This window comes from Lucilia sericata, unplaced genomic scaffold (assembly GCF_015586225.1).
Source record: "Lucilia sericata isolate MDLA Ls3-8-SP2 unplaced genomic scaffold, ASM1558622v1 Contig000650F_arrow, whole genome shotgun sequence".
In the NCBI taxonomy this organism is placed as follows: Eukaryota; Metazoa; Arthropoda; class Insecta; order Diptera; family Calliphoridae; genus Lucilia; species Lucilia sericata.
In genome coordinates this window covers 124,933-151,077 of record NW_023994656.1, presented here as the reverse complement: position 1 = coordinate 151,077, position 26,145 = coordinate 124,933, and the positions used below count along the sequence as shown (strand labels likewise).

General features: G+C 29.5%; 5 protein-coding genes across 11 annotated transcripts in view; 3 read left to right on the top strand and 2 right to left on the bottom strand.

Annotated features, from left to right (window-relative positions):
- LOC119607048 (dedicator of cytokinesis protein 9) overlaps positions 1 to 6,559 on the bottom strand; it is a 45,199-nt gene extending 38,640 nt beyond the window's left edge. For 3 of the 6 annotated variants that reach the window (XM_037960778.1, XM_037960782.1, XM_037960784.1), the window contains exons 1-2: positions 5,919 to 6,559; positions 4,492 to 4,972 (exon numbers count right to left, since the gene is read on the bottom strand). In XM_037960778.1, coding sequence (XP_037816706.1) covers positions 4,492 to 4,590 — 99 coding nt within the window. In that variant the 5' untranslated portion in view covers positions 4,591 to 4,972; positions 5,919 to 6,559. The remainder of the gene's footprint in view (positions 1 to 4,491; positions 4,973 to 5,918) is intronic. The other 3 variants (XM_037960780.1, XM_037960781.1, XM_037960779.1) reach the window with 3 other exon arrangements.
- Positions 6,560 to 7,144: 585 nt separating this feature from the next.
- Positions 7,145 to 25,160, top strand: LOC119607039 (A-kinase anchor protein 9-like). The gene is made up of 7 exons (XM_037960768.1): positions 7,145 to 7,281; positions 23,049 to 23,269; positions 23,328 to 23,748; positions 23,808 to 23,903; positions 23,992 to 24,126; positions 24,584 to 24,916; positions 24,973 to 25,160. The coding sequence occupies exons 2-7, from the start codon at positions 23,061 to 23,063 to the stop codon at positions 25,030 to 25,032; spliced, it is 1,254 nt and encodes a 417-aa protein (XP_037816696.1). The 5' UTR covers positions 7,145 to 7,281; positions 23,049 to 23,060; the 3' UTR covers positions 25,033 to 25,160.
- Positions 8,862 to 22,700, top strand: LOC119607037 (laminin subunit beta-1). 2 transcript variants are annotated; one of them, XM_037960756.1, is made up of 3 exons: positions 8,862 to 9,184; positions 16,328 to 16,390; positions 16,453 to 22,700. In XM_037960756.1, the coding sequence occupies exon 3, from the start codon at positions 16,758 to 16,760 to the stop codon at positions 22,167 to 22,169; it is 5,412 nt and encodes a 1,803-aa protein (XP_037816684.1). In that variant the 5' UTR covers positions 8,862 to 9,184; positions 16,328 to 16,390; positions 16,453 to 16,757; the 3' UTR covers positions 22,170 to 22,700. The 2 variants fall into 2 exon arrangements, with proteins under 2 accessions (XP_037816684.1, XP_037816685.1); XM_037960757.1 differs by lacking the exon at positions 8,862 to 9,184 and adding an exon at positions 14,498 to 14,605.
- Positions 25,067 to 26,145, bottom strand: part of LOC119607040 (trimethyllysine dioxygenase, mitochondrial) — a 1,356-nt gene continuing 277 nt past the window's right edge. The window contains exon 2 of the mRNA XM_037960769.1: positions 25,067 to 26,127. Coding sequence (XP_037816697.1) covers positions 25,220 to 26,127 — 908 coding nt within the window. The 3' untranslated portion in view covers positions 25,067 to 25,219. The remainder of the gene's footprint in view (positions 26,128 to 26,145) is intronic.
- LOC119607038 (protein phosphatase 1L) overlaps positions 25,835 to 26,145 on the top strand; it is a 25,752-nt gene continuing 25,441 nt past the window's right edge. The window contains exon 1 of the mRNA XM_037960767.1: positions 25,835 to 25,973. The gene's annotated coding sequence lies outside the window, so the exon portion shown is untranslated. The remainder of the gene's footprint in view (positions 25,974 to 26,145) is intronic.

Here is a 26,145-nt window from a genome sequence, read left to right as displayed (position 1 = left end):
ACCTTTTTGCTTAATGATAAATAAATATTTATATTTTTTCTCTCGTTTTATTTGGCCTTTTTTAACAAATTATAATTATTATTATATTCTTAAAGAAAAACATATGTTATGAACCAATTTATAAATATTACTTTGTATTTTTATTTTGTTTGTTTGTTTTATTTTCATACACAAAACGTGTGAAGTTTACTCATCCAATACGTCAGACAATGTATACACGTTTTCTAAAGAAAAATATATGTATATACGATCATCTAGCATCCATAAATGTTATTTTTGACCTTGTATTGGAGTGTTTATGTTGTTATTGCTGTAGTTTAGTTGATGTTGTTGTTTTCTAGCGAATTATTTAAATGTTGATTTAATTAAAATTTATGGTTAAATAATTTTCCTCTTATTTGGTTGTTAAATGAGAATTTCTATAAATTTTATAAATTATAAACAAAAACCTTTTTTTTTACACAAAAGAGTTTTTTAACAAAAATAAAGTTGTTTTCTTGAGAATTACTAATGTTTGTTTATTATTTATAAACATTTTTTAAATATTTATTATTAAAATATGTTAAACAAAAAGTAGCAATTACAAATAAATTTTTTACAAATACCGTTTTATATAAATTTTAATATAAAATTTTGTATATAATTTTTATAAAATTTATGAAATTTTTGTTAGGTATTCGTTAATATTGTCGACCACTGCTTTAAAGTACTTTTTTCAACGAAAGTACGAAATTTTATTTCTCTGTTTTAAGAAAAATTACATTTTTATTAGTGTTTATTTAAATTTTACGTTATTTATGTTTGGCATAATTCCAATATTGTTTTAAAAAACTAATAAAGATAATTTTAGAAAATGAAATATATTTGAAATTATAAGTTTTTGGAAAAGCCCGCCAAATTGTTACGCCTTAAAAATATTGCAGTAAAACCATTCAAATACATACTTGAGTTTGTTTTAAATATGTATAAATTGTGTAAAAATTTACGCCAAAATAATAAAACAAACAAACAAACAAACAATAAAATAAATTTAATTATTTATCTAAGATTTCAAAAGGTTTGTTTACAAATAGTAAAACAATTTGTTAAAAATATTCAAACATTTTTTTACAGCAATTTTAAATTTCCGCCATGATTCATCTTAAACTATGAAATTTAAAAAGTAAATAAAAGTGTTTTAAATTTGAAATATGTATTTTAAATAAAATTGTATTAAAATTTCTAAAACAAATTTGTTTATATTTCCAAGGCGACTCATTATCTTGAGAGGTCATCTGATTATAATTTCTTCTTTTATATGTATCATGTATATTTGTCAGTCATATATAGAATATAGAATAAAATTGTATGGTCAAGGTTATTCTGCTGCTGTATCTCCACATGAATATACAATATTTTTTTATACAGAACAAAAACAAAATCAATTATAATACATATTAAAAACTAACAACATGTTCTGTGAATTATATGTAAGCAATTGCAATTACTACCACAAACTGCAGACGCTGAATTTATAATTTCTTATCATAGCAAATATTACCATAAAGACTTAAAAGTTTACAAAGTTTTATTCAAATATTTGGCTAAGATGTCCGATTTAAATTTAATAAGTTATTTAGTATTATCAAATTCACAGACAATGCTTCCAAATTAACAATAAACCTCATTAATAAAATAGTTAAAATATTTAATGCAAATTGAACAACCAAAAAAATAAACATTCTAATTTTGTTTATAAAACCGTAATAAACCAATCTGGTACCAGGAAATCGTAAAATAAAACAAAGAAGAGACAACAAAAAGGCGGCCTAAACATTTATTATCACACTTTAAAGCTTTAATTTATGTCCATATATAAACAAAAAAAACGCAATTTGTCGCTAGTCGTACTAATTGTAATTCATCTCTGCGTGTCAACAATTAATAAACTTATTTTTTCTATCTGTATCTGTTTCATTCTTACTCTCTATTATACCTAGACGACACTGTGAAATGTCATTGTTTGTTTATTTTGTGCTTTATACAATTTAATTTTTAATGATTTTTATTATTAACATTGGAAAGTTTTATTAAAAAATTTTATTTGAAACTACAAACGGTGTGCGACCGCTAGAAAAACTACCAACAAAAATTCAATTGCTCTTTAAAACGCCGCAGCATTTTTCGCACACACATAAAACGTTGACAACTTGTTGATGTTTGAAAAATGACAACAATTTGTAAATTATATTTTGTTTTTGTTTGTTTTATATTTGAATTTTTGGTTAACAAGATACAGATGTTAAATAATAAAAATAATAATAGAATTATCAAGTAGCTGCTGGCTATTTTTAAAATGAGTCAATATGTAATAATGTAAAATACTTAGAAGTTTGTTGTTAGTAGAGTATTTGCTAATTGGAAACAAAATGTTGAAAATTTGTTATTTAATTAAATTAATTACGTAATGGTTATAACAACTTATTTTTTGTTTTGAGATGGAAGTCAAAAGAGGAGTTTTTGGAAAGTTATAGACTAAACTATCATTCAGATTAGATTTTTGTCCAAAATGTGGACTAGATTATAAATACAATTATACAATTGACTAGACTATGGACTAGTCTATAGACTAGAATACATATCGGACTATATAAAAGACTATAATCCTGACTATTGATTAGATTTCAGTCCACACTATAATCTAGACCACAATCCTGACAATAGACTATACTATTGTTCAGAGAAGATAATAGTTAAGCTATAGTTCAGACTATAGATTATTCTATTGTACAGACTACACATTTAGTATAGACAATAATCCAGACTAAAGTCTATGCTATAGTCCCGACTACAGACAATATTATATAGATTCGGTTATAGTCCAGAACTTTAAATATTTATTACAAACATAATTATCAAAAAAAAAACTTATTAATATTAATAATATTTTTTCCAACAAGTATCGAATGACTCAAAAACATGACTGGTTTTACCATAAAACACATTTTCATATAAATAACTTCCGTTTGGATGATTACACTAGCATTAGATTAGAAAATATGCAATAATAAATAGTAAAATACCATATACAGGAATTTCAGACATTGACCAGAGCAACTGACAAATAGATAAAAACAGCATTTAACAGGTTTCATTTCATACAAATTATGGTGTATATTACGAATTAATACTAATAAATAAATTAAATATTTGAAATTTTTAAATTTAAAACCATGACTTTAAGATTCTTAGGTGGCATGTATGTAATGGCACTTAACTATAAACAAATATTTTGAAAAGTTTTATTTAAATTATTTATCATAAAGACTATTTTTTGTAAAATTTAAAATTTTCATATGATTTAAATAAATAAATACCTATAAAGTTAAAATTAAGTAAATAATTATTGAGTTTAAAGAAATTTTGATTTTGTTTACTAAATTATTACAAGACAAAGGCTTTATTGGGACTTTAATTTATAATTTATTTATTACAAAAACTACCACCATCATTATTATAGAAAAATGGCTCAATTGTATTATTATTTAATATGTTTTAATTTCTATATATTTGGAGTTGACCCCTTAAGTTCATGCCTGAAAACTACTATAATTGGACATAATTAAATTTGAGCCCTTATAATTACTTAAACGTGACTTGTATATTAATTGTAAAACAAATCAAATTTACGCACAATAGTAATGAACAATAAAATCGTAAAGATTGAAAAGGGCTTAACAGCATTTTATAGAAAGCTCAAATTGAAACAGTAATACAATATTTAATATAAAAATTCATAGTGAATTATAACGGAATTTACTACATTTCTTATTGGATATATTTAAATTATAAATTACAAAAAATTTATTACAAATTCAATGTCGGGTGTGTGTATTCTTTTTAACAAATTTTTTATCAATTTCATTTAAAAAGGTCAAAATACTGACTACTGTTTTGCATACTATAAAAAAACAGTAAAACTCTTTTAGATTTGACTTAAAGAAAAGGAAATTCTTTTCAAAACTTTTAGCAAAATGAACAAATGTCAAAATAGTTTTTACTGTCATTGCACTCATTCTGTAAGTGTGTGTATCTGCATAAATTTATGTTATAAAACAAAATTACTTACTGTACACAAATGTAACATAAACAACTTTTTTTATATGGATATGACTGAACATGACATAAAGTTGTTATTGTAAAAACAACAAACATATAAGGAAGGTGTTTGCCAAATGCTTCGTTTGAATACAGTCTGTAATTTTATGTTTTTTTCCACATACACTCAAACAAATTTCCAGTAAAGACACCCAACAGCAAATGTCAACATAAAAAAAAATGTGTATAAAATTTGCAGCAAACTTGATAAATAGTTGATAAAATGTGAGACACACCCTTTTTGGTGGAAGTGGAATTTCGCAAAAAAAGGGTTTTGCATGTTTACCCATAAAATAAATGACAAATAATTAAGTAAATTTTTTAAAACAAAAGTAAAATTGAAACAAAACTTACCAACACTGCACTCTCTCGTACAACTTGTGATACAGTCTCACGCAATTGGGCAGCCATACCCGGCTTATTTAAGGCCCGGGTAAATTTACGTTCTGCCATTATTTTCTACGTTTCACTGTGAACAACACCACATCAAATCAGCAATAATAATAAAGGGAAGAACAAGTATTTTTTAACTCTTCCCCCTGGTTTGTTTTTGTTTTCAAAATTTATTTTTAGTTGATTCTAGTTTGTTTGTATGCAAAAATAAAAACAACAACAAATCACACGCACAAATCGTACACACTCTCTGTTTTTACTCTCAAATAACACCAACAACAAATTTGTTATGAAAACCGTGTGATGTGGGGAAGTGCGAAAGAAGATTCTTGTTCTTGTTGTTTTTTGCTACTGTTTTGTTTTTATTAATTTTTTTATTCCTTTTAGTGGTTTCGTTGTTGTTATTGGAGTTTCATTTAATAATGAAGTTTAATCAAAAGAACTGCAAAAACATAAAGGTAAAAATTGTTACAGTGATGATAATGATGTTTTCGTTGTTATTTATAATTCAATAAATAATTTGCCAATTATAAAAGATTTTGCTATTCACAAATATAAAATATGTTGCTATTCACTATTTAAGAATTTTTTGTTTATATTTCATTTATTATTTTTAACGTTTTATCATTATTGTTTTTTATTATACTTTTCAAACCATCAATTTTAAATTTCAGAAACAAAAATCTGCAGAATTTTAGAAATTTTTTACCTACATCGTCACATTACACACATTTTAAAAAGGGTTTTCTTTTAAAATTAAATTAATTAATTAAAATTAATTTCCCTTGGAATTTTCAGTTAAATGTATTTAGGAAATATTTTCTTTTGTAAAAACTTCCAGTAATAAATGTGTACAATTATTTTTTTAAATTTCGACATTTATTAAAGTGCAGGGCAAATGACGATAGACAAAATCTTGTACCTGAAGGAGTATTTAGTTCTTCAAAATTTTTTGTTTACGAATTAATTGGAAGGATAGGGATTCAAATATCATTATTGGATATTTTTAAAATGATAAAGTCTTAAAAACAGCTATATAAAAATTAAAAAAAGATAACATTATTACTTCTTAAAAACTTAAAATAACATTAGGTTTATATTTTATTAAACATCAAAAAACATTTCAAAATTAAGGGTATTTTAGAGATTATTGAATTCTGCCTCAATGTAGGTATATTCTAGATTTTAATATAAAATTCAAATGCAATTTCAGAATCAATTCCTAAAGGTTTCCTCTTGCAGGCAAATAGCAAAATATCTATTTGGCAACACTAATAATGGTAGCGACGTGATGAGTAATCCTTAATCCATTTAACAGAGATGAGGTGTAATCCTTTAATTTATCTTTTTAGAATTATTTTTTTGCGTCTGATTTTTTTAATACATACACTTTTAATATTAATATCATATTTAATAGGATTTATATCTGTTACACTTGTAAATTTGTATTATCTTTAAGCAAAGGGTGTTTTTTTTCAATTTATTTAAAGCCCTTAGCGGCTTTTTTCTACTATTTTGTTATACACACTTGTTTTTTAGCATATTTTTCTGTGTATATATATTGCAAATAAAATTTGTTTATTTACACTTATTCTTTGTTTTTAGATTCAAAGAAAATCTATTAATATTTTCATTTATTAGAATATCATTTCATTCACAATTCTTTTCAATAAATTCATTTACAATTTTTTCCATTCCTTTCAAAACACCTACACACACACATTAAAATTTTATACTTTTTGCACCTTCTTTCCTTTATTTTGTATTTTTAATATAATCATGCAATTTTTGTTTCTTTTATTTATAAATTTCACTTGTGTTTTGTATTAAATATTATAATGAAAGCGAAAAATAACACAAATATATTAATTTATTTACGTGTAGCGAAAAATCGACAAAAAACAATAACAAAAACTTTGTTACTATTGGAAAATATACAATTTATGAATGAAGCAGATATATAAACAAATAACGACCGTGCAGACGCTTCAAAATTAGAACCTGTTTTGCGGACGCGTAAAAATCGACTGAAATTTTTTAAAACAAAAAACACGAAATGTCAAAAAATATAGTAATCGGTAGTGTTGCCAACATTATTGTGCCTGAAATCAAAACAAATGAGGCTGCCATATTTTTTACTTTGAACATATCAAAAATCGCTGAAATAATATTTCTGAAACATAGTAATAAATTCTTTTAATTTATTTTATTAATATATATTAAAATTTGTTTATGTATAATAAATAACATTTATATTTTATAATGAATTATTGGCGTGCTATTTAATACAAAAGCCACTTAATATGTTGCTGAAAACTGCCTTATCGACAAATAACTAAAATACAGTTAACGTAAACCATTGTCACGGTAACAAAATAAAAATTTTTGTTAAAAATTTGTTGTTAAATTCTTAATTATACTGCCCATAATTTTTAATTTTTAAATACAAAAATAATTTGTTTATTTATAAAAGCTTCTTTATCGACAAGAAGAATGCAGTTGTCTTAAACCGTTGTAACGACAATAACAGGGTGATCACATATGTTAATAGTTTCTTCCCGCTTAATTGATGTCATAATCGCTAAATTGTCTTCAAAATAGCTCTATTGTCAACACTCTTATTGGAAAAAATGGTGGCAAAAGTTTTTGGTGTTTAAATTTTCGTCTGTAAATTTAATTTGTGTTAAAATATATATTAATATATTATAAATCGTTTAGTGCGACACTTTACTATCGTATTTTACTAAAAGAGTAAGTAAAGAGTATATCTAGTTAATAAAATTCCAAAACTTGGCAAATCATGACCAGCTGGTGGGCAGGTAATCTAATAGATTACGGTTAATTGTTGCCTCAGAGTGTTTCTTTTTTTTGCGCTGGAAGGTTGTGATGTACTTTTAGTTTGACTAAATGTTGGCAATTGCCCTCCAGTCCTGCATTTGAAAAACCTAGGTCTGTAAAAAATATTGGTACCAAACTCGTCTCTACACCGGAGCTTTTAGTTCTTAAAGCTAAATATAGCAAAGTATTTGCTGTTCTTACATTTTTGGGCACTTATTTACATACTTGTACAATACAATCAGATAAGGATTTTACTGTAAAATTTGAGACAGATAATAAAAACAAGTACTCGAGCCAAGATATTGTAAGTCAACTAAGACATGTTAAAGATCATGTACTTCCATAATTTTACCAAGGGATTCGTTTTTGGATTACTCTGATGTAATGCACGGATGGATTACGTGGTCCACACCTAGGATATCATGTTCCCAAAATTTCGCATAAAAAATTGAGACTAGTCCCTATAAAAGTTCAGTATAGTGATGGAATTTGACATAAAAAAGTTTAGTAAGAATCAATATTTATCTTATAAATTTTACATGCTCGGGCTGGGCCGACGGTATGATTGAAACCCTACATCAGTTGTGAGTATATTTAAAATTAATTTGTTTTTTATTGTAAAATAAAAATTGTATAATAATTATGTTGAATCTTACTCTAATTAAGAGATATTTTAATATGTTTCATATTTTTTATTGATGAAAAACTGATTTTTTGGTAATGACTTTATATGGGGGCTAGGGTGAAATGGTCTCGAACATTGAAAATTGCGACACGTAGTTTGGTTACAATATTTACATAGACGGACCGAAGAACGGACATCACTAAATCGATTTGAGCCGATTAATATATTTTAAGGTGGGTGAAGAAACAATATTTCTATTCATTATATACATCAGCAACACCCAAAATACCCTCCCCACTAAAGTGGTGTAACTTATAATCACAAAGGGCCATACGTAATAGACTATATGATAGTCTTTCGAAATTAACTTTAAAATTGTAAGGCAAGTTCTCATTCATTCGGATAGACTGTCCATGTAAATCCTGTGGCCAACGTAAAGGTTGCAATTTTAATTATCTTAGAATTTTGAAAGATCCTAGCTTCACATACCCCTATATAATAATATAACCCTAATGTACTTATACACTGTACTACACAATATCACAAAGAGTGTCAATAAATCCTGCTCTTTAAAAATAAACTACCTAAAACTCTTTACTAAAGTAACTGCATGTTTTCTTCAAACTCGTAAATAAACACAAAATATTCCAATATTGCCTGTTGCTCAAAAATAACAGCAGATTCATTTTAAGCAAACAACAATATCTTTAAGATACATATACTCGATTTTCTATAACTTCTTCATGCACTAAGATACAGACAGAGAGTGAGCGCGAGAAGAAAGAATACGATCTTAGGCGCATGAAGAGAGTGCGTTTCTTTAATAATTTTCAAGACTTTGTAAATGTTTTGCGGCATTTACAGAGTTTAGTAGTGAGTTAAACGTTAATGTTAAATGATTGAAGAACGCTTAAATATAGTGCGGCGGTATTTGAAGTATTAAAGAAAAAAATCAAAATAAATATTGAAAAAAAAAAACAAACTGAACAGATAAAACACTCAAAATAAAGTATTTATATGTTGTAACTTTAGATGTGTTTTTGAAAAAATATGCTATACGAGTGTATGTTTGTGTGTGGTGTCTTTTTTAAAAGAAACTATTATGATCAGTAAGGGGCCCAGGAATTACTTTAAATTACTTTTGACACAATTTTGGTGAAAATCTAAAACATTTTTCCACAAAAACACATGGTAAGTACAATATTGGAAATAATAGTTATTTTATTTTAAGTTATTTAAATATTTTTAAAGGAATGTGGTGTTTATAAGTGATTTATTTTCTTATTAAAATATGAAAATTTTCTTTTTGTAATCATTTACAACTTGTGTATAATAAGTATTCATATAAAAAGTGTAGTGTTTCTTTAACTTTATATTTTCTTTTTTAGGTTTGTCTGTTTTTTCCTTTACTTTTTACTTTATTTTTCTTTAATATGGTTTCTGGTACTGTTTTCTTATTTTCTCCTCACTAAAGTGCATTTCGTATTTCTTTAGTGATCTTCTAAAGTAGACAAAAACATGCCTTTCTTCATTCATGTGGTTTTCATTAATTTTTTACATTTCATTATTGTTGCTTGTTTTTTTTAAGAAAATATCAAAATTATGTATATCAAATTCTTCTAGACAATTTACTTTACTACTTGTTTGTAATTTAAACTGTTATATAGTTTTATATGAAATTTTTGTTTTGTTTGCTTTTATTATTTTTGGAAACAAAACTGCATTGCTAAGCAGAGCATAAACATTTTTTTTACTAAAACTCAAGTTCATTTTTAGTTGTTAATGTAACAGCAAAGGTTTTCTCAGTACTTTAACCTAGGTGGCCATTCCAGTTTTAGTGTTACAATGGAAACGATCTGAAGCTCTTTTTTCTGTTTATTTTAAGGATAAGATGTTTAATTCATAATATTTCAGACAAAAATAGATCTTTGAACTTTATCTTAATGACATCATATCATCGAAAAAATATCCTCGGACTCGTATTGATGCTGCCTTAGATTGAGCCCAAAACGTCTCTAACATTAAAAACCTTTTTTGGCAAAAGGAGCCAATAACCTATTTTATATCAAAGATTCAATTTTTAAATTAAAAGCTTCTTTAAAGCTCAAAAAACTAAAACTCAACCTCAGAGTTCGAATTCCGAGATTTCTTAAACACAGTTTCGATTGTCATCTCTAATACGAAAGAACTATTCAAGTTTAATACTTCATTTGAAGGGAATCAGTACCGTTAATCTGTCGATGTTCAACGACATTTGGATATTCTCTCCGGAACAAACCGAATCACAGACGTCCTAAACTTGTCAACTTAGCAATAGCCAAACGAGTTTTTTTTTCTCCTGGAAAGAATATATGAACAATCGGCAAGGTCAAACTTTAACAATAAGAACATATGCCGATGTCTATGGATACGTTTGAGGCCCTCTGTCATAGGCTTTTCATATAATCTTTACAATCTTCACATGAGGCCGAAGATTTTGTTTTCTTATGTTGAAATTTTAACAATTTTTCCAAATAGAGTATTAAGCTTAGAAAATTCAATGTTGAAATACTATCTGAAACCAACAGAACAATTTTTTCTGTTCAAATACTGGGTCCGAATCACCACATACGTAATCGAGCAAAATTTATGTTAATTTTCCTTCGATATTGAACAAGAAATCTTATACATTTTTGAAAATGTTGATATTGAAATGTATTTCAATACAAAAGCTTCTTTGAATCACGTATGCGGTAATATGGCACGAGATGTCTGTTCTTAAAATTAGCTAAAATATTTATAAGTTCACTGACTCGGAAATCGAATTTGGTCAAATACAAATATATCTAAGGATTGACATAGAAAAAGAACTAACGAATTTTGTACTGTCCGTCTTTATAAAAAATAGAAAAACTGTCAAACATTTTTCATAAAAAATTTCATTAATTTTTAATAATATAATAACTAGTTTTAATTTAAAGTATTTCTATTACTTGTTCAACACTTTAAAATCTAATAAATAATATTAAAATGAACTCTCTCAATTAAATTGTAGTGTATGTACATTTGAATACTTTTCGACCTAGACTACTTAAAAACCAAATATTTTGTTTATTCTTAATAAACAATGACATCAGTGTGTCTGTTAAAAGATCTGTTAAAAATCCTCTTATAAACTCTTATTTAAGCAATTTCTATATTTAAAAAGTATTTTATCTAGAAGAGTATAAAACCTTGTTTATTATTATTTTTTATATTTGTTTTTTTTTTTTCATCCGCCCTGGCTTATTATTTGTCTCATTTAATACATTAAATTGTGTCCAAACACTTTAATTGAGACCAACTGAAATAATTATTTGTCATTTATTCACTTTTTATGTGTGTATGTTGGTGTGTGTATTTTTAATATTTTATAAACAAAAAATTAACAAGATTAAATTTTTTAAAAGATTTAACATTGCATTTTATTATTATATCTACTCTTTTTTTTTTTTCTAAACTAGATATCATTAGCTAATTTTTGTTGTTTGTTCTTTATTATGCCATATATTTTCTAATTCATTACATTTTGCTGATCTCATCTTTATTTTCATGAAAAGTTTTGTTTAGTTTGGTACTCTGTATACATTTTTTGGTTTTGAATATAAAGTGCAAGTTAAACATGTGTTGTTGGCTGTTTAGAAAAACACATGATATTTCATTTACATTTTAGACATGAAATTTAAAAGAAAATAAAACCGACAGGAAACATAATAAACTCGTATGGTCGTCTGTTTAGTAGATTGTATATTAAAGAATTTTTTTGTAAATATGTTTTTTTTTTCAAATGTATTATTATACACCAAAAATTAAAAATTGTCGGGTGAAAAAAACTATTCATTCGTTTTGTTAGATGGTTTTTTTTGTTGTACTCGTTTCTAAAATTTTTAACTGGAGAGTTTTTTTTTCAAACAATTTTGCAAATACATATTTAATTATGTGTACATATTCATTTGTAGTCATTATGGGGTGACCATCTGCTGGTAATTATATATTATATGATAATTTGTTATTAATTAGAATTAATTTTTTTTCAAGTAGAATGGAATTTAAAATTAAGACTGTTACAATTCCCATATTCAATTTCTTCAAAACTTGTGACTCGAAATCGAGCCTGAAGAATATTTCATTAATAATATAATTTCATTGTTCAAAAAATCAAATAAGATTAAGGTTTGTGGGTGAACCACACAGGTATGTGTGTATTCATAAGACCAACAGTTATCCAAAGTGATCCCTCAGAGAAGTACTATTGGCCGGTGCCAATGCCTCCAGTATAATGTAGATTGCCTTTATATAGCTCATTAGGTGTCCTTTCATATAGCTTTGTAAGTTTAATATACTTCACCATTTTCATTGGATTTACTCCCCCTAATTCTTCTAGGTTCTGAAAGAAATAAGATTCAAAACAATGAAATTGATAACGCGATAATGCAACGCATTGACAAAGAAAGTGGAAAGTATCTTCTTCCTCCTCATTCATAACTTAATTTTCTTAAGGAAATATTTAAGCTCATTATGTTCAGTGAAACATTCTTGGTTCGTATTTTTATAATTTCAGAAGTTTTTTAATGCCGTTTTGTCTTCTGGTCTCCATAGAGCCTTCATTTGAATATACCGTGATGAATTGTCCCATAGTGCATCCGATTCAATTTTGAATTTATACCTAATACTTCTATAAACGGAGTCAAGAGCAGGATAAACATCAGCATATGTTGTATTTAAGTTCATATCTGCCCTGCTCGTGCTAATTCGTCTGCAATTTCATTCCCAAGCTGAAGATTTTACTAAAAATTCAATTTTTCACTAAAAATTTCACTTAACACTAAAAATGAAGAACTTTTCATTAAAAAAATTATATATTTCACTTTAAATTTAATTTTTTTTAAATGTTTAGTAAAAATTATATTTCATAAAAAAAGCTTTTTCTAACTAAAAATATTTAATATCCAAACACACAAGTAAGTGTGCAAATAGCCTGGTCACCTTTTCTTTTTTAGCTTCACTACTTTTTATGCATATTTACTTCATTCATTATTCTCAGTAAAATGTAGATTTACTCATTCACTCACTCCCAGTTCGATCAACGGATCGAAAATGAAATAATTGTTTGTTTTGGGCTACATGTTTTATTTTTTTTCTGCGGTTTTATGATGTGTATTCTAAATGTGGTCCAGTCGTATTGAAATTGTCTATATTTTTGCCTGCTGAGTTTGGCCACACGTTTCTTTGGAACTTTATACAACATTTTTTTAATTAAATATTAAATTTTTGATGTAGTCTCTGTCTGCTTTTTATTATGTTTGTTTATATTAAAATTCAATTGTTTATACGAATGATTGGTCAATAAACAAAATGTTATTAAAGGTTTCTTGAAGAATTTATGTTTTGTTTTTTCCCAAAATTAGTAAATCCGCAAAGGGTTAATAATTACCATACAGACTTCATACAGCAAAACTCTTTTTTTTTTTCAAGTCTAATATTTGCACTTAATAAATACACAAAAAATTTAAATACAATGCAAATATTTATTATACAAATGAGATAAAAAAATATATTTTTCGTCGTTTATTTTAATTTTTTCTTCTTTCAACTCATGGTACAAAAATATTGTAGAATTCCTAAACACAAGTATGTTATGATTACTAAAGTAATTTTCACAATAAATTAATATAATTTTGAAACTAGTAGCATGAGCTCATTTTTAATAATTAAGTGAAAAAAAATGCAATTCAGTGACTGCTTAAATAAAAATACATATTTCGTTTTTTTACACAAAATGTGTTTAATATTAACAAAAATAATAAGAATATATAAATAACTTTTCTAATCAGTGAATGAACTCTTATCAAAAAATTATTTTAAAATAAATAAAAAAGAAAAGTATAACAGAAAAGAAAGGGTCAAGCCCAGCCATCTTAGATTAAAGAAATACATTTTGGAAAATTAGTTTTAAAGTATTATTATTAAAGTTAAAAGAACTATTTTATAGAATTGAAATTATAAATTTTCTTGTTTGGACTCCTTTTGGCCCACTTTTTAATAATTTTTATCCTGTTTTTACAACAAAACAAATCTAAATCTCTATTCCTAAATATTGTTTAAGGCTTTCATATTATTTAATAAAACTTACTTAAGAAAAAAAAAAAAACATTTCACATAAAACAAATCAAAACATAAATTCTCAAAAGATGCTGATAAGAATTTTTATTCATAAGAATGAAAAAAAAAATGTAAAATGAGTCCACATGTCACTGTATTTGTTTAAGAATAACTGATAAAAAATGCTTTAAAACTATAAGGCTTACTTAAAAAAATAAAAAACACAAACTAAATGTACAATGTATAATATTTTTATCGCCTTCATTTCTCATGCATGTTGTACATTTTGAGTTTCTTTTCATTCAATTCACTTGAATATTTTATGTACATTTTTATATGTGTGTATGCTTTAAGTATATTTTCGAAATTTAATCTCAGTCTTGGCGAGTATCTGGACGGGTTCGGTTCATAGCGGATTTCGAAAAAAAACAAAAGCACTTAAATAACGGATAAACTTTTAAAATAAAAAAAAACTAAACGTTTGGAGACCCGGTATTGAAAATAATTAATTAAATATCTAATATTGTTTATATAATAAAATACATTTCATAATCTTGACATCATTATAATAAATCTATAAATCAATTTGTTTGAATTCTGTATATTTGAATATATAGAAGTGTCAATCAATTAAACTGTTGCTTAGTTTAAAATTAGATTTTTTTTGTCATTTCAAATCTTACTCGTAATAGTGGTGACTTAATCTTTGTAGTGAAAAGGAAATAACTACCAAATATGCTGATAAGAATTTTATTTCTAACAAAAAATAATCTAAAAATGGCGGAAATCTTTATTTTTTGTAAAGTGAATTATGGTGATTACTTTCACTAAGTACAAAAAAACTCTTCTTTTAGAAGAATAAGAAAATAAAAAGCAGACTTTTAAAAGGATTAAATTACATAATAATTTGAAAAAAAATATTCTACAAACACAATATGGATATGATAAAAGGATTAATAAATAATCAAAGGATTGATAACGATAAACATAAAAGGATAACTTTTTTAACTGAATAATATAGTGAAAATGATTTCAACATTAACAATATCAATAAAATATTCCTTGTTTTATAAAAAATTAAAAATATAAAAAATAAAAATTAATTTAACATTTTTGACGCCAAAAAAACACATTGAAAAAATAATCAAAAACCAATTAATTAACGAAAATTAAATTTGAATAAAAAATGTAGTTTTTGGTGAAAAATTGAATTTAAAAAAAAAAATTAACAAAAAATCAACTTTTAGTGGAAAAACGAAATTTTTAGTATAAAACGAAAAATTATATACTTTTTTTACAAAAAGTAAAAAAAAAAAATATTTTTAGGAAAATAATAACAAGAATTTAAATTTTTGGAAAAATTTTAAATTTTAGTAAAAATTTAAAATTTTAGTAAAAATGTAAAATTTTAGTAAAAATATTATGTTGAGATCTTCTCTTAATAATATCCTTATGAGGACCAGCTAAATGTTTCCTGCCTATGATATGTCTACCGACGGTTAAAGCCTTCGGCAGTATAGGTATCAACATGCTTCTTTTTTGAATGAGGTAGCAGGTTCTTCTTCCTTTATGCTCCAAAGAAGACGATCATCTTAAAATATTGAATGACAATAGATTTTCCTTTAGCTTTCCGCCTTTCTCTCGATTGACCCTATTTTATTCTTCTCTCTGCGGTAGGAGTACGGCGATATGCTCCTCAGAAAGGGCAGAGTCGACTCCTCCAATTTCATTAAGACCGCCGCACATGTTCTCAGAAATATCTGCCATATTTGACAGTTTTCTGATTCATCTCCATCAATTTCTCTAACGGAGTCTCTCTTGAGAATCTTTCATTCTCCCTTTGTCCTTTTCGAAGCTGTAGTATACATACATATATCTAAGGCTTAAATGATTTAAATGAATTTGATGTTTAATTTCCCTCAATTTTCTTTTCAAAATACATTTAAGTTTTTTATTTATTTTATCCAAAATGTATTTGAAATGTTAGTAATCGCGTATTAAGCCTTTATGGTAAAATTCCATTACAAAGATTTGATTTTTATTACATACAATTAACATTCATAATTCTTATTTATGGAGAAATTTTTAAATCGAAAGTTTTAAGTAAATTTAGTACATCATGTAATAATTTTTCATGAAAGCACCATATTCCTTTTATACAAATATTTAAATTCCTTTGAAATATGTAATTTCTAATAACTATTACTTTTGCAGATCCCCATTCAACTGCTTTACATTCAACTATAAAAATTATAAATAATTTCACTATAAAAACAAGTAAGTTTATATTTTTTTAATTAAAATAAAATTTAAATAAAACAATATCCATTATTTTTCAGGTGAATTTATTGCAAATCAAACGAACATGTTATGAATGAAGAGAGCTAAAACATTCTAAAGAAAGTGAAGAAGGTTCTATAACCAGCCGCATAATTAAAAAAAACTTATCTCTACGAATTGAACTCAAAAAAACGAAATTAGAGCGTCTTTTGCTCTATAGGGTCTTTATTGTGATTAAGACCGGAAATTTATAAACTGAAGAACAAGTAGTATCCACACACGAACACACACACACCAAATAAAATTACACAAACAAGTCAAGTGACGGAGAGAAATCATCATCAAGCTAAAATAGCTTAACAACATGACAAAGTCATGCTGGAGCGGCTCTGCTAGCAGCCGCTTCACGCTTATCACAACATTATTTGTTATTGTATTATTAAGTATTTCTTGTTTTGTACGCACAATCGATGCTCAGCAAAAGCATGCTGGTCGACGTGATCGTCCTCGCAATCCTCCCCGTCAATATGTAAAAACGCATCCTTGTGAAAGATCCTCCTGTTATCCAGCTACTGGTAATTTGTTGATTGGTCGCGAAAATCGTTTAACAGCATCTTCAACTTGTGGTCTGCATTCGCCTGAACGCTTTTGCATCTTGTCCCATTTGCAGGATAAGAAATGTTTTCTTTGCGATACCCGTGAAGAAACACGCAATGATCCCTACAAAAATCATCGCATTGGTCAAATAGTGTACAAAACAAAGCCTGGTAGCAATATACCCACTTGGTGGCAATCGGAGAACGGCAAGGAAGATGTTTCTATACAATTGGATTTGGAAGCTGAATTCCATTTTACGCATTTAATTATGTCATTCACCACTTTCCGTCCGGCCGCTATGTATATTGAACGTTCGTTCGATTTTGGTCAGACATGGCATGTATATCGTTATTTTGCCTACGATTGTGCCGACTCTTTCCCCGGTGTACCCACTGTATTGCGCAATATCACTGATGTTGTATGTACCTCTCGTTATTCGAACGTAGAGCCCTCACGTAACGGTGAAGTCATCTTCCGTGTCCTACCTCCTAATATCAATGTCACAGATCCATATGCTGCTCATGTACAAAACATGTTAAAGGTAACAAATCTACGTGTTGTTTTTAAAAAACTCCACAAATTGGGAGACAATTTGCTCGACAATCGTTTGGAAAATGAAGAAAAGTATTATTATGGTATCAACAACATGGTTGTACGTGGTTCCTGTTCCTGCTATGGTCACGCTTCCCAATGTTTGCCTCTGGATGGCACCGAAGCTACCGAACCCGATATGGTACATGGTCGTTGTCAATGTACCCACAACACCAAAGGTTTCAATTGCGAATCATGTGAAGATTTCTTCAATGACTTCCCCTGGAAACCCGCCTTTGGTAAACAAACCAATGCCTGTAAAAAGTGTGAATGTAATGATCATGCAGTCAGTTGTCATTTCGATGAAACCGTTTTCGAGCAATCGGGTCGTGTTTCTGGAGGTGTTTGTGACAATTGTATGCATAATACTCAGGGTCAGCACTGTGAAGAGTGTATGCCATTCTTCTACCGCGATCCCTTGGAGGACATTCGCAGCCCGTATGTCTGCAAACCTTGCGATTGTAGCTTGATTGGTTCTTTAGATGAAGGCATTTGTGACTCTGTAAATGATCCCGAAAATGGTGCTGAAGCCGGTTCATGTCATTGTAAAACTCATGTTAAGGGTCGCCGTTGTGATACCTGTAAAGATGGTTTCTGGAATTTGGTAGAAGAAAATCCTGATGGTTGTGAACCCTGTACTTGCAACACTTTAGGTACTGTGGATAATTCTGGATGTAATATGTATACAGGCGAGTGTACCTGCAAACGTTTGGTTACCGGTAAAGATTGTAATCAATGTGCTCCCGAAACCTATGGGCTTTCAGAATCTGAAGATGGTTGCACACGTTGTGATTGTGATATTGGTGGATCCTATGATAACTTCTGCGATGTTATTACCGGTCAATGTCGTTGCCGCCCTCATATGACGGGACGCACCTGTTCCCAACCTAAACAGAACTATTTCATACATCAATTGGTTTTAGTTCATGAGGCTGAAGTAGCCAAACATTGCATTTCTTACTCCAATAATGGCAATTGCACAATGGTACCTTATCAGCCACCTCAGGATCGTATTCCTGACTCAACAGGCATTGGTTTCATACGTGTTCCAGAAAATTCCGAACTTATTATAACTGTTGATGATATACCACGCTCCATGCCTTATGATGTAGTCATTCGTTATCAATCCACTTCCAGAGGAGATTGGGAAGATGCCTTTATCACTTTAATTCGACCTGATGAAGTAGATCCCGAAGGAGATTGTGCTGCAGCAGTGCCACCTGGTTCTAGTGTGTATGAATCTCGCGTGCCTTTCTACTTACCCGATCGTGAACGTCAAGTTATTGCTTTGCGTGAAGTTTGCTTGGAGGCCGGCAAGATTTACAAATTCAAAATTCACTTCGAAAGACGCAGACACAACGAAGACAATCCTACTGCCACCATAATGATCGATTCTCTGACATTGATACCACGCATTGAGCTTACTAGCGTGTTCAGTGGTACTCCTGTTGCCGATTCGCGTCGCCAAGAATACTATCAAATGGGTTGTAATCAATCTTTGTACGATTTACGTTACGGAGCCTTTGCTGATGAACGCTGTCGCGAATTGGAGAATTATGTTAGTACCATTATATACGACGGTGCCAGTATGTGTAATTGTAATCCCACTGGATCGCTGAGTAAAGAATGTGAATCTAAAGGTGGTTATTGTCACTGTAAACCCAATGTTATTGGTCGCCAGTGTGATCAATGTGCACCCGGTACATATGGTTTTGGACCAGAAGGTTGTAAAGCTTGTGACTGCAACAGTATAGGAGCTAAGGACAACAATTGTGATGTTATTACTGGTCAGTGTGGTTGTCATCCCAACACCTATGGTCGTGAATGTGATCAATGTCAACCAGGTTTTTGGAATTTCCCTAATTGTCAAGCCTGTGAATGTAATGGTCATGCCCAACAGTGTGATGCTCGTACTGGCCAATGTTTGAATTGTGCTGATTTCACTACTGGTTATGCTTGTGACTCCTGTTTGGATGGATATTATGGCAATCCCTTCTTGGGTAGTGAAATAGGTTGTCGTGCATGTCGCTGTCCGGATACTATTGCCAGTGGCAATGCTCATGCTGATGGCTGCTCTCTAGATTCTCGCAACAACAATATGATTTGTCACTGTCAAGAAGGTTACGATGGACCTCGTTGTGATATTTGTGCCGATAACTACTTTGGTGATGCCGAAACTCCTGGTGGCTCCTGTGAAAAATGTGACTGTGGTAACAATATTGACATATACGACACTGGTAATTGCGACAGACGTACTGGCCAGTGTTTGAAATGTTTGTACGACACCACCGGAGATCATTGTGAACATTGTCGTGACGGCTTCTTTGGAGATGCTTTACAACAAAATTGTGTTCAATGTGATTGTGATTTCTTAGGTACTAACAACACCCTACAATATTGTAATCGTGTTACCGGTCAATGCCCTTGTTTGCCCAATGTTGTTGGTTTGCGTTGCGATGAATGTGCCGTCAACCATTGGAAAATTGCTTCTGGTGAGGGTTGTGAAGCTTGCGAATGTGACCCTATTGGTTCCTTATCCGAACAGTGCAACCGTTATGATGGTCAGTGCGAATGTAAGCAAGGATTTGGCGGTCGGGCTTGTAATCAATGTCAGGCCAACTACTGGGGTAATCCCAATGAAAAATGTCAACCATGTGATTGCGACCCTTATGGTTCTGCAGACTTCCAATGCGATCGTGAAACCGGACAATGTGTATGTCACGAAGGAATTGGTGGCTACAAATGTAATCAGTGCGCTCGTGGTTATATTGGTGAATCGCCTCATTGCATGCCATGCGGAGAATGTTTCAACAATTGGGACTTGATCCTAAAAGAACTAGAAGAGGCTACCGCTGAAGCTATACAAAGAGCCAAGGAAATCAAATTGATTGGAGCTACAGGAGCTTACACCTCTGAATTTAATACTTTGGACAAAAAGTTGCAAAACATAAGAGATTTATTGCAGAACACTTCGGTAAGCTTGAAGGATATTGATGGTTTAGATAAGGAAGTTGCTGAATTAAGAACCAAATTGAACAAAGCTGGACAAAAACTTATTGAAACAGAGGGTAGTTTGGAAGACATTTACTCTGCTCTTAGTTTGTCTGCTGTGGAATTGGAAGGTTTGCAAAGCCAATCAAATTTGGTGAAAAAACTATCACAAGACTTAAAGGAACATGGCATACAATTGCAAGAGTCTAATATTGAGGGCGCTCTTAACTTGACCCGTAATGCCTATGAACGTGTTTTGGATTTAGCGAATATCAAGAATGAAGCAGAAGATTTTGCCAGCAACACTGACCGTAATTGCAAACGTGTGGAAACTTTGGCGAACAAAATGAAAGATGATGCTTCGGCAATTACCGCCAATGATGAAATTATCGAACAATATAACAAGGAATTGTCTTCTTTAACCGCCTTGATTCCTAATTTAAACAATGAAGTTTGTGGCAGCAAGAGTGATCCTTGTGACAATGTTTGTGGTGGTGCTGGTTGCGGCTCATGCGGTGGCCTATCTTGTGAAATTGGTGCACTTACACGCACAGAAAAGGCTTTGAAGGTGGCCAAGGACACTGAGCAAGAGATTAAAGAGAAGAAGGATCAAGCCGATCAAACTATTCGTGCCTTATTCCAGGCTAAAGTAAATGCGTCAGAAGCTTATCAAAAAGCCAAGAGTGCCCATGAAGATGCTGAACGTTATTTGAATCGTACTGAACTCAATATCAAACGTGGTGAAGCCATGATACAAAACTTGACAGATTTTATGAAAAATCAAACTGCCCTGCCAGCCGATACTAAAGAATTAGCCCAGAAAACTTTGACACTAGATTTAACTTTAGATCCCTTTGAAATTCAAAACCTGGGAGGTAAAATCAACAATGCTGTATCTTCTCTCAAAAATGTAGAATCTATTATTTATAACACTCGAAGCGATTTGGAACGTGTCAATGAATTACAAGCTAAAGCTAATGCTACCAAAGAGCTGGCCAACGAAATATTAACCACTGCCAATACTGTAGTCAAGAATCTTGATGATGCTGATATCTCACAAGAAATTGCTCTCGATGCTATTTTGCAAGCGAACAGTAACATTGAATTAGCCGCCAAAGATTTAGATCAAATTGATGCTGAAACGAGTGAAGCGGAAGCACCTGCTAATGCTACTGCTCAACATGTGGAGGAATTGGCTAAAAAAGTTAATCGCCTACAAAAGAATATACTCAAAAATGAACTTGATGCCAAGGATGTCAAAAATGAGGCTGACAAAGTTAAAGAATCGGCTAGAAATGCCCATGCTGATGCTCAACAACTACAACACTCCTCCTCAGCTGCCAACCAGACTTTAACCGATCGTGCCATACGTTCAGAAAATGCTCGCGAAAGAGCAAAACAACTGTTGCAGAGAGCCTCCAAACTAACAGTCGACACTAAAGAGAAACTAAGAGAACTAAAACTTATGCAAGAATCCTATAGAGAAAAGAACGATAAACTACAAAAACTACAAGATACTTTACAACCATTACACGCTGAACTCTCAACACATTTGAAAAACATACAAACGAATGCTGAGCGTTATCGACAGTGTTAGAAAATATTGAAATTTTTTAAATTATAACGAGTTAAAGCGTTTAACCAACGATATACTTAAAGACTTTTTGATTACTCTTCTGCTTACTCGTTTGAATATTTCCTGTATTTATCATTACATCTCTTAATACAAACACAAAATGCCATAACGAAGAAACAAATAAACAAATGCATATGTCCCTTTTTTTGTCCTCTTTTAAGTAAAATAATTACAACAACTGTTTGAAAAACCAATGTTATTAGAAATAGTTTTCTATTTAAGACGACCATAGTTTAATTTTAATTTTCTTTTAAATGCAATATTATATTATTTTTATACAAAATACAATAAAAATAAAATAAATATTTTTTTTTTGTTTCGGATAACAAACAAGTCCTAATTACTATGTGCCTTTTATAATTAAAAATATAGCAATGTTTAACAACTCGAATACGAAATTAAAATGCTTTTGTCATTTCTTTTTTTTAAGTATAATTCATTACTTTTTTATATATATTTGATGTTTAAAGATTAAAAATAAAATTTAAAAAAATATAAAATTGTTTTGGTTTTCTTTTTTCGGTGTGGGGTAAGTCGTCTGTGATATTTTTTGGTTAAAACAGCTGTGTCAGTTCTTTATTGTGAAATATAATCAGTTAAATGTTCAAATTTATTAAAGCTTTCGTACCGATTCAAATATTGTATTTTTTCTCATGGCCCCATTTTTCGGTTGTAATATCTAAAATTTATTTCTGCGATCCTATGTATTATTCAGAATCCTTATTTGTAATGAGTTCCCAACTTAAAGCAACTTATTTTCTTTTTTTGCAAATTTATTATATTAAGACCCACTGTGTTTAATACTAATGCCTTAAAATATGCTAAAATTTATATGAATAGATATTTCTCAAAATGACTAAAGAAGCCAATAAAAATAAAACCCCAACAAAAAAAGTAAATGTACCTACTACAACCAGTTCGGAATTTGATGTATTTTTAAAGAATCAACAACATATAGTAGCCCGGCTCAAAACCGAATTGAAATCGGCCATTAGTAAAGTTAAACATGCCGACTGTGACACAGCAGAAAAAAGAAAAAGTTTTGTCGAATTGGAACTAAGGTAATCAAATAATGATATATTTACTTAAAATATTTTCCTAAATTAAACACTTCTCCAGCATTAATCAACGTGATGGTAAAATACATACACTCACCACCAATTTGGAACAATTAAAAGAAGAAAATAAACATATTTTAATGGAATTTAATATGTTTAAAAACAAGTTCTGTCAACTAGAAACTGAGTATGATAACAATATGCAACAACTTAAGATGGAAAACGAAATGTTATTGGAGCAGTTGAAAAAACAAGAAACCACAGAGAATCAGCATATACAAGAACTTTCACTTTGTTGTCAGGAATTACAACAAAAATTACAGGATAATTTAAAAGATTTCACTGATTTAAATAAGCTACACAAGGAAACTTTGCAGAACTATGAGCAAATGAAAATAAATTTTGAAGAACAAAAGAAAGAATTTGAATTGTATAAAAACCAAGTAAATGAGGAAAGGGATTTAGAGAATGAAAGATATAAAGTATGGTGATCAAGTTTAACATAAGATCAGCATTAATTCATTAACGCTTTTCTTTTTAGCTTGAGTTTGCCAAACTATCAAATGAAATAAGAGAAAAGGACGATATGTTACAGCAGTGCATAGCAGATAAAAATCTTTTGGAAAAGGAGAAAAACGTAAATATGTTATTTAATAAAATAATTAAACAACTCCATTTTTTAAATTAAAAAACATATAACTGAAAATTCTTTTATATTTTTTTAGCTTGTAATAGATGGACTTAATAATAAAATTTATCGTATTGAAAAGGCCTTCAATCAACCCACAAAAGTTGTAACACCCATGGTAACTTTGCACCAGCAAGTGGATGATAATTTTGATAATAATTCTACTTCAGAAGTATGTATTTAAAAAAAAATATATTTTTTAACTTTTCACTTAAGCAAATATTTACGAATGTTAAATACATTGTATTTTGTACTGGTTTTGTTTCGAATTGAAATATTTCCCTGAATATTCTAAAGATTAACTGGCTTTAGTTAGAATTATGTAAAAATTTATTAAATTATAAAGCAATTGTTATCAAAATTTTTACTGACGAAGATTGTAACATTCCTCTGAAGTTTCGTAACTTGTTCCCGATATCCAGCAGAGAAATTTCCTCACTTGTGATGTGAGCATTACATATTAATGCATTATATGAGTTGGGGTAGGAGTAGGAAAAAGCTTTTGCTGGGTTATAGTAAATTCTTACTGAAACCTGAGGAAGATAATGAATTAATTTGATTCGAAACAAAATTGTTCCTAAATTTCAAATACAGCCACAATTACAACCAATAAATTTCTCTACCTTTAGAGTTCTAATGATAATGTGGCCATATCTAAATCTCAAGTACGCAGACCATTAGAAATTCTTTCAATACAATCTTTGTCAAATAATGAAAATCAAAAATCTGAACAAAATCAAGAACAACGTAACTACAAGTTTAAACGTCCCATACAACCCACTACCAGTTCTCAGCAAACGAATGTGGCTACAAATCTCAATACAAATAATAGAAAACGACGAAACCAACCACAAAGACCAGGAGCAGTAAAGAATTACAATGAATTTTCAATGTCATCTAGCGATGATGATAGTAATTATAATGGTTTCTCTCAGTTACTTTGGCGTCCAAATGCGGAGTGTGTAAGTAAATGTTAAAACAACTATTTCCTTTTTTAAGACACAGTACTTTTTTACAGTACGTTCCAGATACAGATGCCTCCGAAGGTTTTGCTAAACCAAAACGCAACAAAAAATAATTGATTTATTTTTTTTAACGAAAATACTCTTGAATTGTTTATTTGTTTTTATTACTTTTAATTTTATAAAGAAACTTCAAACGATTTGTTTATACAAAACGTTTAAAGAAGTTTTATTTTTAATAATCTCTTCTTGTTTTAACGTTTTTAAATACATTTGTTGTTGAATTAAAAAAAAATTAAAGATTTAATCAATTATACCCAATACTCTAGCTTTGCTCATATAATCAGTTCTTTGAACATAGCAACCAGTCATGGTCCTATGACCAGTATAGGCATGACGTCCATGATATACTCGCCAGTTGTCAAATATAACTATAGTACCAGGTTCCAACTTAAGACGCCATTGATTTTCCTTACTTTGTACAATTTCCAAAAATTGACGAAAACTTTCATAAAACTCAGACATTTGATGTTGAGGCAAAGTATTAAACACCGCACGATCATAGACATTTAAACGTAATTGTATAATTTCCTGAGTATTGGGATCCAAGCGAATAATTGGTGCCGAATGAGTATGATGTTGACCATCTTCTATATACTCGGCTGGTACATGAACTTTTGTAAGCATTTCAAAAGCTTTAGGATTACGTCTTTTCAATTCTAAGGCACAATGTAAACCATCGACAAAAAAGTTCTCACCACCCGTACCATTAACATGTTCCAGACAATGCAGAGCTTGTAGACCGGCAGCATCACAAAAGTATGTATTATCAGTATGAGAACCAATGTACTCTTTGGTGTAAGCTGTATCAGCATGATCGGGGGCATCGGAAAAAGTATACATTTCCCCAAAAAATGTTTTCATTACTGGGAAAACTCTACGTATGGCCATTTCTGTCATAGTGGTATTTGCCGGCACTTCATCTATAAACACCAGACCATAACGTATCAGTGAGGTAACTAAATCTTTCACACAGGACTCCTTGCCCACCAAGTCGGTAAGTTTAAAACGTAAATGTCTTTCATTTTGTAGAATTATGGGTAAATTCCATTTAGTTTTAGTAGAATGAAAATGATTACTTAATTTATTATTCTCCACTTGCACCAAATATATAAAATCCATATCGTATTGTGAAACATGACCATCACTCCCTAGAAAGTATGACGTGT

Bases quoted from the DNA above. Each gene is read 5' to 3' on its own strand.
- LOC119607037 (XM_037960756.1), top strand. From the start codon at position 16,758: ATGACAAAGTCATGCTGGAGCGGCTCTGCTAGCAGCCGCTTCACGCTT.
- LOC119607039 (XM_037960768.1), top strand. From the start codon at position 23,061: ATGACTAAAGAAGCCAATAAAAATAAAACCCCAACAAAAAAAGTAAAT. The intron at 23,749-23,807 runs GTATGGTGATCA...TTTTCTTTTTAG, and splicing joins TAGAGAATGAAAGATATAAA to CTTGAGTTTGCCAAACTATC. The intron at 23,904-23,991 runs GTAAATATGTTA...ATATTTTTTTAG, and splicing joins TTTTGGAAAAGGAGAAAAAC to CTTGTAATAGATGGACTTAA.